The sequence below is a fragment of the Falco cherrug genome, chromosome 1 (genome assembly GCF_023634085.1).
Source record: "Falco cherrug isolate bFalChe1 chromosome 1, bFalChe1.pri, whole genome shotgun sequence".
Taxonomy (NCBI): Eukaryota; Metazoa; Chordata; class Aves; order Falconiformes; family Falconidae; genus Falco; species Falco cherrug.
The window spans coordinates 124,935,035-124,949,680 of NC_073697.1; the positions used below are offsets into that span (position 1 = coordinate 124,935,035).

At 51.9% G+C, this 14,646-nt stretch overlaps 1 protein-coding gene and 2 long non-coding RNA genes across 4 annotated transcripts in view; 1 reads left to right on the forward strand and 2 right to left on the reverse strand.

The window, feature by feature from the left end:
- Positions 1–1,365: 1,365 nt before the first annotated feature.
- On the reverse strand, positions 1,366–8,036 carry LOC129735277 (uncharacterized). Its single transcript, XR_008730699.1, has 2 exons — positions 3,931–8,036; positions 1,366–3,426 (listed from the first exon to the last, which is right to left on the reverse strand). It is a non-coding gene; the product is annotated as an uncharacterized LOC129735277 (long non-coding RNA).
- Positions 8,037–9,855: 1,819 nt separating this feature from the next.
- On the reverse strand, positions 9,856–13,026 carry LOC129735279 (uncharacterized). Its single transcript, XR_008730701.1, has 2 exons — positions 10,952–13,026; positions 9,856–10,005 (listed from the first exon to the last, which is right to left on the reverse strand). It is a non-coding gene; the product is annotated as an uncharacterized LOC129735279 (long non-coding RNA).
- A 221-nt stretch (positions 13,027–13,247) lies between these two features.
- MAP2K6 (mitogen-activated protein kinase kinase 6) overlaps positions 13,248–14,646 on the forward strand; it is a 55,196-nt gene continuing 53,797 nt past the window's right edge. The window contains exon 1 of one of the 2 annotated variants that reach the window (XM_055727912.1): positions 13,248–13,547. In XM_055727912.1, coding sequence (XP_055583887.1) covers positions 13,532–13,547 — 16 coding nt within the window. In that variant the 5' untranslated portion in view covers positions 13,248–13,531. The remainder of the gene's footprint in view (positions 13,548–14,646) is intronic. The other variant, XM_014286240.3, reaches the window with a different exon arrangement.

Below are 14,646 nucleotides of genomic sequence, written 5' to 3' on the forward strand. Positions count from 1 at the left end.
TCTCCCAGGGACCCCCCCACCTCCCAGCCAATGCCCAGAGGAAGGGGCTGGAGGTAGGCACAGGGATTTACGCCTGGGTGGGAGCCGCCTGGACGCACCCAGCGCTGCCAGTTCCCGCTGGCATCCAGGCGGCTGCCGGTATTTTATGCCATTACCCAAAATATAATTAAGGCATTGAAAATGCTGCCTTGAATACCAACGATGAACTCCTGTCATCTCCGCCTGTTGCATCCCTGCCTCAGTGGCTCGACACCGCGTGACGTTTCCCGCTCGGTCACCCCCTGGCCAGGCCCCTCACCAGCCCCAGCCTCACTTTTTGCTGACGAGCGGGATGCACTCAAAGCTTAATTGATTAAAAAAAAAAAATCAAATCACCAAAATCTTAATGATCCTCTTCCCATCCCTGTGAGCACAAGCCGCTTGTTTTCCTCAACGCCTCCTGCAAGTTGCTGGGAAAGGCTGAGCACAGGATGAAGCCCAGAGGTGGTGGGAACATCTGGAGCGCTGCAGCGGAAGGGAGGGAAGCGGGCAGCTCCCGGCGCTCCCCCAGGACCAGCGGCTCCAGGAGGAGCTCAGCAGCTCCAGGCAACAGCACTGGAAATGCCTTGTTGGAGCTGGTTTTGTGCACCTGAGGAGCTGCACAAGCATCACACGAGCACCACGGGTGCCCCGGTGCAACTCGGTAGCAGCGTGATGGACTCTACATTTTTCCTTGGAAAACTGAATCAGGAGACTCTGTCCTCATCCAGACAAGAAGAAAAGGGTCTCAAAGCCCAGCAGTGGGAGCAGGGCCAGCAGGGGCAGGCGTGGTGGCCCTGCAGGAGCCTCTGCCTTCACACCTCACCCCAGCGAAGATCTCCTGTCTGGAGATGCCCAGAGCCGAGCCCCAGCCCTGGAGCGGGGACCGGCGGCCCCCAGCAGCAGAAATCCCGTGGGCCGGTATGGCGAGGCTCGGGGGGTGGTGGTGTGGGGGAGTGGGGGGAAAGGGTTTGGAGGGGGAGGGTTTGGGGGGGTGGTTTGGGGGTGTGGATTTCAGGGGAAGGGATTGTGGGGCAAGGTTTTGGGGAGGGGGCTCTGGGGGGCAGATTTTTGCAGGGGAGGTTTCAGGAGGGAGGTTTGGGTTGGACTTTTGGGGGGGAGGCTGCTTCCACCAGGTGACCCCCAAGAACGGGCGGCCCAGCATCGGTGGGGCCAGGCTTCTTCAGATCCTTCACATACAGAAAATGGTCAAATCCCACCCAACCTTTGTGCTAGCACTTCCTTTAGGGAAAAACAAAGAGCCAGCAGGAAGGCTTGCTTCAACCCGTAACTGGAAACTTCCTTTTTTCAGTAGTTTCCCCCTTGACAACAAGCATTAGATAAAAGTACTGAATTAAATAATGCCCTTTAGTTTAGCCTAATGAAGACTGAGTAAATAAAATGGCATAACTTGAGCTTCCAAAAAAACCAACCCAACCCACCCAACACTTCTTGGCTTGATCCATCCAGCATTAAATGGAACAGAAGCCGAATTCTGGGCACTTTGATGTTTGTGGTGGTCTCTGTTTATACTTAAAAAATGTGCACGGAGATCAGGGGGGTGATGTGCTGGTCCCAGTCCAACCCCAAGCGGCTGCTGGCGATACGGGCTGAGGACATCCAGACCATGGCAACATTTGTCCTTGAGCTGCAGGGCAGCACCCCACCACCTCCCTGTGCCGGGGGCGTGGGGGCTGCCCTCGCTTTCCAGGTACGCAGCACCTACGGAGGCGACCCAGCGCCAGGACTGCCCGGTCCCCAGCTCTCCTTAGCACCCTGTTTCTGCTCTGCGTAGGCAAGCAAGCAGCGCTTGAGTTTGGAATATAGAATTCAACACTTTAAGGAATTCAAACATCTGAACTCCCCATTTTGCTGGTGCTTATGCCAGTAAGCCTCCAGTTTGTTTTCTGTACCTAAATGACTGACAGCTCATGCTGAAGCAGTGGGATTTTTTTCCAGTTCTCATCACTTTGGGCTGATGGACTCCGTGTCGCATCATGAGCTCTGAAACCACAGCGGCACATGTGGAATGGCACTTCTTCCCTGCCTGATGTGGATGGCCGTTCCTTCCACTTTCTTTTTAAAGGATCTCCTGACAGAAGTATTTCTTTGAAAAAAGAAAGTTGTGCACAGGTGCTCACCTAAGGAGTTCTGTCAACAGGATATTATGGAAACGCAGTTCATTGCGCTGCAGTTGTAATGCACTAATCCATCGTGTTTCAGAAAGGAAACATGATCAACTCAATTTCCTTTTGTTGAGTAGGTAGTGACTCAGCCTTTCAAAAGTAAAAAGAAAAAACAGTAAGCATTAAAAAAGTAAAAAGAAAAAAAAGTAAGCATTAAAAGTGCCAAGGACATTTCCAAATTCTCCGGTAGCATCCCTGCTCATCCTGCTGGTGAAAGGACGGCGAACCCCGCGACGCCTGGCCATGGAGCACAGCGGGTAGGAGATGCCTGCAGCACAGCAGCCTGTTCCTTGCCATCAACATACAAAGGATGGAAGGTTCTGCCCGTCCTTTCTTGTGCTGTGTTGAGAGGGGAGCACAAGTTCAGTAGCGAGACAACAAATCGATGGCCAGAGCTGGAACATTATTCTCAGATTTCAGTTAGGTGGATGTGGCCCTTCTGTCCCCTGCGGCTTTTGTGTCTCAGCTGGAAAGAACGCGCCTGCTCCGATTGCTCTTGCCATTCTGCAGAGAGTTTGCAAAAAGCCCAGGAATGTTGGAATGATTTTGTCCAGCGATGCAGAAGCTTCAGGTAAGCAGCTGCGCTTTCACTGTTTCTCTTTTTATCAGAGCTTTGCAGAGCCCTCTGAGAACCAGAGGCTCACCACATAAATTGCTCAGATTCAAATACAGAAATTATTTTACATTTTCCTTTGGACTTAGCATCTCCTTATTAACTGACTTGAGTCCTGCTCCTGGCCCACTCCTTGTTACTGTTTATATGCATTTTTCTCACGCAAACAGCTGGCTCGGGCACTGGCCATGCTGTTTCTGTGCTGCAGGTGCTCTCCTGACCTCGGGCTCATCGCTGTCACAGGCGGACCGAGTGACCACCACCAAGGGGCGACTGACGCTGGGAGTCCTTGGCACACTCTTCCTTTGGCATCTAAGAGCTCTTTTGCTTTCCAGAAAGCAGAAATAAAAAAAAAGAAACAACATTTAGACTTGTAAATCATAGATATCCTCATCATGCACTCAGAGGGCACAGATGCTCTCCCCCAACACCCCGGTCCTCCTGCATCCAAACCAGTGCCTGCAAGTCCTCCCAGGTTGTGATTCCCTTGAAGCCCAGCGCTGACAGCAGGTTTTCAGCCTCGTGCCAGCAGCCTGCCTCCTCTCCGCTGAGGGTCTGTCTGCATTGAAGAACTGCTCTTTCCTTTCTTCCAGGGATCGTTACTAGAGACTGTGCCGGGCAGAACAAATTACAGGTGAAAAAAATGAGTTCCCCATTGTGTCCTGCTTCTATTTGGAGACACCATTTCCTGAGTGCCCAGCACTTCAGCAGAACACAGGTGGGGAGAACAAAACCACAGTAATGTGCTTGTGCCTTTTTTCATTACGGTGAGTTTTGTTCAGCTGTAAGGCAGCATGCAGCACAGTTCATCATTAGGAGCATCAGGGGTGCCCAGCAGAGCATGGACCAAGCAGGAACCGCTGCTGCTTCCCGGCTTCTTTCACCTGCTGTGGTTTCATCCAGATTGAAGCAAAATAAAGCTGTTAAAAAAGCAGGCTTCTCTGGATTTTTTTTAAGGTTTAATTAATCAGAGAAGTTGCCACCAACAGTTAAGCCCATTCTCAGAAACTAGGTAGCTTTTTCTGGAAGCAATTATTCCACCCTCCGGAGCAGAGGCTATGGCTTGCAAGAAGACAGAACAGGCTTTAGAGAGGAGATACATTCCATACTTACTAGAAATGATGTGTTTGCATCGATAAACCTGTATATAAGCACAAGGGTGATGTATTTGCATCATCTAGTGCTAGAGCCTGGATTCTCTGCCAGGGAAGCCCTTCAAAAGTAATTCAGACCACCTAATTTAGAGACCTGCCTCTTTCTGTGGGCTAGAAGGAGACTAAAATAAACCGTGCAAAACCCAACTTCCTTCAGCACTTGCTGCCCAAAGCCTGCAGCTGCACCCAGCTGAGGAGGGTGCTCCGCTGGTGCCAAAGCCAGGAGCTCTTTGCCACCAAAAACCTCCCTGACACTCAGAAGCAGGGCACAAATACCAAGTACAGGCCAATACCAATGGCACTTTATACTCGTGTATAAAGAACAGGGGTTAAATCCCTGCTGGGGATGGCAGCATTTTGCATCTCCAGAATGGTTATGCAAAACAAATTCTTTAGAAGTCAGAGTTGCTCATAGTACGCAAGACAAAAAATTTACTCTGTGCCCTTATGCACCTTCTGTAACAACACTCAAACTGGCTCAAAATAAAATTTCAGAAAAGAATTTTCAATCTTGGCCTAAGACTTGGCACAGAGTTTCAGCCCAGAATAGACTTTTATGGAAACTTAGAAACCTCTGGAAAAAACAAGTTTTGTAACTGAAGCATCAATAGCCTCTTAACAACAGCAGTGCCAGGGGTACAAGGATAATACATCTATTGTACACAACATATATAGAATACTATAATTACAGCCACATCAGTACAAATATATGTTCATTCTGGCCACGAATGATACCTCATGTTTGTAGAAAAAAAGAACCCAAATGCCTATTTTAAATCTACAGAGTTCGGAGGGGGAAACGTGCCCCATTGCTGATGGGGACATGGCAGAAAACAGATATTTTTCATCTGCGCTGCCCTGGTGTGCGGCAGCATCCCTGGATCCAGCGGCCGGCAAACACTTGCTGACCCCCAGCTGCATTCCCTGCCCACTGAATGTGCTGTACGCATTACGAAATGTAATTTCCCACTTTAGAAAAGCGCCGCCCTGGCTGGCTTTGTATTACAGCATGGTCTAGATATACATGTCATTTAAAGAAAATTATGCTTCCTGCTGCCGGCCCAGTAAAAATATCCCTTCAGACAGAGGCTGCTACCTGTCATTATTTAGCACTGCTTTTCTCAGAATCTCACTTTTGGAGCTGCTCACCCCCATTCAACCATGTTTGAGAACATTTTTGCAGTGGATTCCTCCTCCTCCTTCCTCTCCCTGGCTGCCGGAGAGGCACCAGCTTCCAGCCCTGAATATCTGGGCTTCTCCTTGCCTTGCATGCTCTGTACCGGGTGTTTCCAGGTGGTCTCCTACCAAACCTGGCTGGGACACGGTGCAGTATTGCATCCATAGCCAAAAATCAAGGGGCGCCCACATTCGATGCAGGGCTTTGCCGACAGAGCTGCCGTGCAGAGGCAAAGCCCCCGCAAAGCGACACGGGGCTCACGGCCGCCTTCGCCCTCAGTGTCCAAGAGCCCTGGTGCACGTGTTTACACCAAGCCATCCACATTTGTATCGCGTTAAACATGAGCGCAAAAGACTTAACCACAGGCTTTTGACAAGCTCTTCAGATGCATTCAGAAAGAAAACTGGCTCCAGTAATTAAATTCAGATCATATTACCCCAGGAGTTACATAAATATAATAAAGGTTTAATACACCACCTCGACAAAAAAACCCACACACATAGTGGTGGGTAAGTGATAAAGACCATCCCTACCCTGGATTGCTCACGGGCAGGTCTGGTCTGGCAGCAAGGAGCCTGCCTGTGGGAAGCCCTCGGACCCCCCCGGTGCTCAGCCCCTGTGGGGGAGCCGGGACCCCCGCTGCAGCCATGCTCCCGCAGAAAGCCCCCGCACAGGAGCATGTGCAGGCACGGGATTGCAGCCGGGGTAATCCTGAGCAATGAGCTGGTTACGGCTGAACCCTTAATAGCGCTGTTGAACGAGCCTGCAACTCATTTTGCTGAAAAAAAAACCCAACACAAAACAACAGCAGAACGAAGGAGTCGGGGAAAACCAGCAAGAAACAAAGTTCAAAGCACAGAGCAGTGCCACAAGGCAAAAAACCCACACAACCCAAACTTAAACTCCTATGTGAGCCAGGCAGCAAGGGCAGGTGACGTGCAGGGACGGACATCCATGGGGCCAGAGGTTGCACCTGCATCTACACCCAGCCAACAGCAACCCACCGGCGTCCCTGCGTGGGGCTGGCGGCTCCAGCTCCGGGCTCGTCGGGGTCCTGCCCCCACTGCTGCCTGCCTGGGAAGGAGCAGGAGCACTCCCCAGACAGAGCCCAGCTGGCTGGCGTTTATTTAATGCAGCTTAAAAGTGCCTCGATTTTAGACAAACCTTGATGAAGTCCTTTAAAATGCTCTCGGATGCGGTGTTTTACCCATCCCAATGCAAGGGCTTGGGTACCGGCGGCTGGGCAGAGTTTAGAAAAGCCTGAATTTCCTTTATTGCTCCTGTCTTTGGGATGAAGCCACTGGGCATTCAAACAGCACCTGGTGAGTGACCTGCAAATCTTACCACCGTGGAGACTAAAGGTGATGGATGTGACCCTGAAAGGTGTTTAATCATCCCGCTTCCCCCAGCAGAGCTGTGCAGCCGCAGGGCGCTGAGTGCGGAGCCTATGGCACGGCGTCAGGCTGGGGGTGTACATACCCCCAGTGTACCCAGTGTACGTACACCTTCTGGTGCGGGAAGCACCCAGAGCCAGCACTGCAAATCTAGCAAAGCACAAAAGGCCTGGGACTGACAACTGAACCGAGTGCTCACAAGATGCCCAAAGGATGCATTTTGGTCCATTACTTCACTGAAGTAAACAGAGAATCTATTCTATACATAACGTATATGCATGGAGTACAGATAGGAGGAAATGCAAACAGTAAAAGAACAACCAGTGTTTTTGCAGCACTAAAAGCCACACCAGCAGCCAAGGAAAAAGCAGCCACAACACTTAGCTCTGCCTCTGTCGTGCCACCCTTAATGTGTGACAGAGGGGGGCCCCCTCTGATGGCAGCTTCCTCTGTACAAGGCATGTGTCGAGTGTGGACATCTGTGTCCAGCAACACTACAAAAAAGTGATCACACAAAATGTGTCTGGTAAAATGTCAGGCTTTTTTACAAGAGACAAAACCATTTCCAAGAGCACGACTGCCCAGGAGGGCCATGCAATGGAAGACATGCCATAGAAAAATACCTTTCCCCCCAGCTGCCAAGTAAATGATTTCCAGAGGTATGAAGCTGCTTTAGTTCATCCGTGCATTAACCCTACATTAAAAAAAATAATATTTAAAAACTCTATCTGGCTCTCACATGTCACAGCTCTCCGCTCCATCTCTGTCCCCCTGCTTTAGGTTAACAGCCACTCACAGCACCCTCGCCCCTCCTGGCAGAGCGGGCTCAACCCATCATTATTATCTAGCCAGATTTACGACTCTAAGACTTATTATTAGGTTACTGAGTTGAAAGTAGTTTTTATTTATTCGCCTCTGCCACTTTTGCGTGCTGCATATACTTCTAGGGTCACTTTATCCTCTCTGAATTCCCTAGCTATCTGGCTAAAGCCACACAGAGACTTTCCCAACTATCCCACCTTGCGTGCACAGTTTGTTTAATTTCTGCTAAGTGCAACATCCTCCTGGGCTTTTCATCCACCTACTCGGGACTCTGAGGTGTAAAAATGTGCTACAAGCTAATGGCTGCAAGAGAAGATGCTTCAGGAGAAGGAGACGGAGGAAATTCAGACAAAAGGTAAGATGTGGCTGAACTCTCAGGGTCTGTGTTTGGCTTTCAGCACTGGCAGCCTGCAATTCCCTTTAAACTGGGGAACAAAGGAATGTGGGATGCGGCTGGGCACCATTCAGGCTGGTGAAGAGCAGATGGTCTCTGCTCCCAGAAGCGGCTCGTGCTCTGGACAGCTCATTGTTTCCCACCTCCTCTCCTGTCAAGCTGCATTCTCCTCCCCAGCATCTGCACCCACTGTTTGCTTTGGCTTTTCTTCAAGCCTCTTCCCCAGACACCCCGTCGGGGGCATCCCTTTTTCCAGCTGGTCTGTCTTCTCCTGGAGAACTTCCTACACTCTCTCCACCTCCTGCGGCAGAGCCCTGCCCTGCCCTGCCTGCCCCATAGCAGGCAGAGCCTTCAGTGTGCTTATTCCCACTATTTTTCCTTTTCAGCTTGGCAGTGTGAGGCCACAGCACCTGGGGAGCATTACGGAAATGGCTGGCCATCTCCTCTGCTTCCCTATGGAGGCTGACCACTGCCTCAGCTGAAAAATGACAAGAAATTTCATGAGATACTGTCCAGGGGATGGGATCACGCTTGAAAATACCACTGCCCTGCCTGGTGTCGCTAAAAGCCATCGTTACACCCTCTCACAGGACAGACCAAGCCAAACCCTCGTTACGTTTGCCCCACAATTATCCTTCTTTCTCCACAGCTCCCATTCCCACGAAGGGAGGTGATGGCTGGAAGCAGAATAATCCATCAAAACCACGAACCGGAACGGAAGGAAACCAAACCAGCTGCCAGGTCCCCCTGCAGAGGTCCTGCTGGAGCCCGTCCCACCTCCTGCTCCATCGATGTTGGCTCACCAAGCTCCTCTGCTCTGCTCGACTTCTTCATTTGCAAAGCGTATCGGTTTTGGAAGATCCCATTTCCCAGGCACCGTGACTTCTGTCCGTCCCTGCACAGCGTTGTCATCCAAAAAACACAACAGCTTCAGAGCAATAGCTACGACACCTTCACAGTGCATGACCTGTTGGGAAACCTGTGATTTGAGTCCCAGAACCTGGTTTTAGTGTTCAAGGATGTAAAAGAAGGTACCGGAGGTGTTTTGGACACCAGTTTTCCTTCTCTTTCACACCATCTGTGGTTACAACAGTTATAAACCACACGTGACTGGCATCTGAATTTTCCAAACAATTCTTAGTGATGGGATATGAAGCAGGGGAAAACATATCCCTCCCCACTGAGATGTAAGAAATTGCAATATATAAACTCTGACAACGGTCATGCAAGAGTGAAGAGGACAACTCTGCGAAGCTGCACCCCTCGAGCTAACTTTGTTTGTGGACAGAGATCTGGGATTAATTTTTGGGCTGTCGATTATCCACAAGCGAGCGTTCGTGCAAACACTGAAACTGAAGCCTCTAATTGTATTTTTACTGGACAAACCCACCACATGACACGGCTCGCCTTCCAAGCGCCCCGATCAAAGCAAATGCTGGAAATGAAGTCGTGCCTAAAACAAATACATATTGCGGGGCAAATCTCCTGTTTACCAATGCAGAGAGGAGATTTGTCAGTAGCGTCCTGAAACCACAACACGCTGGTCCAATTTCTCCACAGCAAATTCGTTTCTTAGCAATGAAGGAGCTAGCTAGAAGGAGGGATAAACAAACCGTAACATGTATAAAAGTCAAATTACTATATACAGAGAGTAAGTACTGGAGAAATAGTTATGGCCAGACCCAGATGTAGAAATCAGATCCCTTTGTTCAGACCTACGGATTGCCCCTAGCAGTAACTCCCTCCCCTCCCAGCTGCTCTCTCCCAGGCGCTTTGCAGGACAGCTGCATTTCACACCATGCACTACTCAATAATTTACCTCCTAAAACATCACCGCACAGGGATGCACACGGCAGGGCACTACTCATTGACACAAGATGATTAAAGTAGCGTTCCTAAAAAATTTACTTAATACATGTTGGGAGACATAGGCTCACGTAAGGCACCTTGCTGGCCCCGGTGCATCACCCCGCAACCTTTAGGCACATAACCATTTGCAAAGAGATTCTGCTGTTCTGCTTCAGCAGCTGCTCTCGTGAACTGACTGCTGCACAGCAAATCAAAATGTTTGGCTGTAAAATAAACCAGCAACACAAGTAGTGTTTAAAAAATGTATTTAACAAGCCATTGGAAGAGAAACGTCCTTTTCCGCAGCTTGGAAGCACTGCTGACCGGAGGAGGAGGCGATTTGAGCAGCAGAGATGGGCATCTGAGCCTGTTACTGGGCAGGAGGAGGGTGAATCCTTCCTAGGGCAAAGGAGACCTGGTCACGTCTGCAGAATTTAGACTTAGAAAAGATTCACCAAGGGGAAATGGAACACTGAGCTTAAAGGCTGGGCACTGTGCTGGAGCAATAGTGAACAATAAAGATAATAAAGTGTTTTGGTAGCACTTGAGGCAGAGCTGATGGTAACCTGGTCGCGGCACCGTGATGCGCCGAATGGAAGCTCAGTCACAGAATCCTGGAATCGTTTAGGTCGAACGAGACTCTTAACATCGTCGAGTCCAACCATTAACCCAGCACCAGCAAATTACATCGGGTCACCCACCGACACCCCCACTGGGCTCTGGGGCACGGGCAGGCATCCTGCAGTGGCCGGGGAAGGCTGCAGCCCTCACCGCCCGCCCCGCCCCCCCCAATCCCCCGGGGCAGCCCCCGGCCTGGGGGAAGCACTGGCCCACCTCCCCACCTCCCCAGCCACACTGCCAGGTCCTGCCCAGACTCATCCACAGCTGAACCTCACACACCCTCCACCCCCCACTCCACAAACCCTTGCACAGCACATGACAGACAGACAAGCCTCTGCAGGTCCCAGGGTCAGCCTAAACCCATTAAAACTGAGAGAAAATTTCCCTGGGCATTAGCAGGGCACTGCACAAGGGTGCCCTGATTCCGAGGAAGGCAACACTGCAGCGGAGCCCCAGGTCCCTGCATGCCTTTGGGGAGAGGGAATAGGAAAAACATCAGAAAACAATTAAAATGCGCTCTGTGCTGTTTGCTGGCTGCCAGTAGGGCGACACAGGTTTTGCTGTGCTGTCTGAGCTTGTTCGTGTGACAGCGACATCCCAGAGCACCTGATGGCACCGGGCAGCCAGCAAGGGACGCGGCTAGCACTCCGGGAAGCCGCAGAGAACAAGGACTCCATCCTCTATAGGACAAAATCCCTTAAACCAACCAGGCTTCTCTTCTCACCCGAGGGATGGTCAAAAACTTTGTGGAAAACCAAAGGAGCATCCCTCATTTTGCACCTGCAAATTAGACCAACAAAAGTTTCTTACAAACATTAAAAGCCAATTAAAAGCTATAGCGTTGCTGCACATCTTTATCAAGGCAAGGCCTCCGGGCCACGGCTGGCTCGCTACAGCAATCCTCGAAGGCTGCCCCCACTCCTGCTAATTTAGCTTATAGCTACTGAATTTTAAAGCTGCCATTTGTAATGTGTTAGTTAAGGGTTTGTCAGAATTTCCATCGTAAACCTTTCATTTGGGGGATTTATTGCTGGGCTATAAGGATCTGCTCTGGCTGCAAGTTTGGCAGGAAGGACCACGTACAGCAGCACATTTCCCTCACCCCGCAATCACTCCCATCATTAGAAAGTTACACAGATCCCTAATTGAGGGTTACAACCTCCTTAAGACTCCTTGCAGCTACAAATGGCAAAATCCCTGAGCGACGCCAGCCCAGTGCGAGCTCAGCCGCACGGGGCCGGCTGGCAGATGGGGCAGCACGAGGGCATGGTGTGAAAGTCAGTGGCAAGACACATTTTCCAGCCCAAGGGAAAAGGGCACTGGGAGCGGTAGCGCTGCTCATGATCCCGGACACACTCTCCGCGCAGCCTTTTCACTGGATTTTATCCCTTTGCCATCAGTGTTCCGCTGGTGTGTGAACAAACATCCTTGGCACTTGTTTAGCCGTAAGGTTTTTAGAGCACATATTTCTTAGCACTTACATGTTTTTTATTCCTCCAGTGTTCCTATAATGAAACATATATTTAATGTAAAGCACTGCTTTAGGAAGGTCGATCTTTTCCTTAGGGGCTTAGGGTCCCTGTGTACAGAAGGGGGTCCCCACCTACCACACCCCAGCATACAGCTGCGCTTCTGATCTGGACAGCATCCCCATCCTGGGGGGATGTCACCGCATCGGCTCCACTGGCTCTTCCCACAGGAAAACCCCATGAGCCCGCAAGGGCCGCGCTGCCCGCTTCAGAAAACATTCCATTTCAGACTGGGGATAAACTTGCTTCATCTGATCTGCCTGCGAGGGGAAAAAAAAAAAAAAACGAAAAATTAAAAAAAAAAGAAAGAGAGATGAAGAAATTGCTAATGTTACATAAGGTGACTAAGAGCTGTGGTTAAGCCGGGGCACCACGGTACTACACACAATGTGTAAGGCCCCCGGCATCGCATGAGCACAAAGGAAGATGTTTCTCTCCAATGGATCCTTCAACATCTAAACCTACTGGAAACAAGATGGACCATGTCTTTTTGCCTTTTTCCACTCATTTTTTCCACCCTGGTCTGTCCCTCTGTCACCGCGGCACACTAGAACACGGCATGGCCGGCGCAGGGTGATGGGTGCTGAGGCTCTGCGTGCACCCACGTGTTGGCAGCACTGGCCGGACCCCAGCACGTGGAGGGAGCGATGGGGCCGATGCCATGAAGACCCCCGTGGGCAACACTTCCTTGCTGCCATCCCAGCACGGCCACGGCCACGGCCACGGCCAGCCACAGCTCCTGACCCGCAGCCGGCCCTGGCCCCCCCAGGAGCCCCAGGATGCTGCTGGGCAGCACCTTCGCTGGGGGGCTGCCACCCTCCCTCCAGCCGGGTAACAGGAGGAGGAGCAGGAGGAGCAGGAGGAGCGGGAGGAGGGTATCCTGCAGCCACCACAGCCCACACCATGCCGGCGGCGCTGGAGAACTGCACAGCATGCAGGCAGGGGCGCAGGCAGGCAGGGGCGCAGGCAGGGGCGCAGGCAGGCAGGGGCGCAGGGAGGCTGGCAAGGAGGCAGGCAGGCAGGAGTGCAGGCAGGGGGCAGGGAGGCAGGCAGGGAGGCAGGCAGTGGTGCAGGCAGACGCACAGGCAGGGCCCTTGCTCCCTCGCAGCCACAGCAGTCCGGTGGAAAAAAATAAAAATGAAGGCGAGCCGCCGCGCTGGGGTGCGGAGCCGCCGCGCTGGGGTGCGGAGCCGCCGCCGCCCCGGGGCTCCTCCGCGCATCACCCCGACACCGCAGCGCCGGGCACCCGCCGCCGCCCCCTCCCGCCGCTTTGCGCGCGATTTGCGCGCCCCGCGCGCCGCCCCTCCACCCCTCCGCGCGCCGCCCCCGCCCTCCGCGCGCCGCTCCCCCCCCCCTCCGCGCGCGCAGCCTCCGCGGGCGCGCGGCCCCGCGCCGCCCCCTGCAGGACGCGGCGGGACTACAGCACCCAGGCGGCCCCGCGGCGGCCGTCGGCAGCGCGCCTGCGCACTGCGCCCCCAGCTCCAAGTTTGGAGCTTTTAGCTGCCAGCCCTGGCCCATCATGTAGGTGCAGCAGAGCCTTCCCTACCATTGCAAGCAGGGGGGGCGGAAACCCCCCGCTCTGCAAGCTGCCCTGCAAAGTGTGCAATTGCACGGCCCCCCCCGCTGCAAGGAGAGCTGCTGCAGCAAGTCAGGAAAACTCCAGTTGCATGAAGATTGAGCGCTTGCAGTTTGCATCTTTGTTGCAAAACTAGCTCCAGAAGAGAGGCAAGGCAAAGTCTTTTGTGCTCCCCTCCCCCATCAAAGCAAAGGGGAAAATGTCTCAGTCGAGAGGTAAGGCTCCTACTTCTGTTCGTTGCAGATATGCAAAAAGTCGTGCATGCATTTTGAAGTGCATGCATGCATTTTTCGGGATGCAATTGCATTTTGAAGTTTGAGGCTTTCAATGGCTCTCAGTTGCATTTCCTGTTTAGTATGTGCCTTTTTGCAGCCACACACACACTCACACACACAGTTCCTGTAAGGCAGGGCTTGCAGTTCAGCTGTGCATTGACGTTATTTGAATTCTTCTGCGGGGATTACTGAGCCCTTTTTGCCTTTTGCACAGTCAGGACAGATAAAGGGTGTTGGAGAGCAGATGCATTCGCTGCCGTATAGCTGCATGCAAAATGGGCACGGTGCATGCGAATTGCAGCTAATTTCAAGTGCAGCATTAAATGAAACTTTTGAAGAAGTCCGTGGACGAGATGAAAGGTGCAACTTGAGTGGAGTTACCACGAATTAAATATATCCCTATGTTTCCATGGGAAAGTATTGTTCTTGTGCCAGGACTGAGATCATTTTCCACCGATTTCTTACCCCCCCCCCCAATATTTGGTAACTTTTGGTGGCAGGCAGCAGTGTGGTTTGTAACACCAGATCGCTAAGAGCATGCACCAGGGCTGCTTTATTTAGCATTTAGGAGCCCGAGCTCGGCACTTCGGATGGAGCGGGAGGGGCGTATTTGGGTAGGGGACAACAGTGATTTATTTTATTTATTTTTATCTTAATTTTTTCTTGCCAGCGTGGTGGTGGTGGGTAATCTCGATCTTTGCTTTTTAACTTGATGATTATTCCGGGGTGGCTCAGCCTTGTGTCCTGCAAGGGGGTGGTGGTGGTGGGAGGAGGTGGAGAATTTAATGTTGCAGAAATGCTGTGGGAATGCAATAGCCCCTGCAAGACCAAGTGGAGATGTTTAAGGAGGAGTTGCTCCGGCCATTCATTGTGAAAATAGATGCACATATGTCAGCAGCCGGCCGCACGGATGCAGGCTTTAGAGCTTCTTTTAAATGTTTGGACTTGATATTGCAGCTTGGCTCTCCCTGCATTTTGCAGCCCTCGCACATATTGGGGAGCAGGGGGGGGTGAGAGACAGTGCATGGCCCGGTGGGAG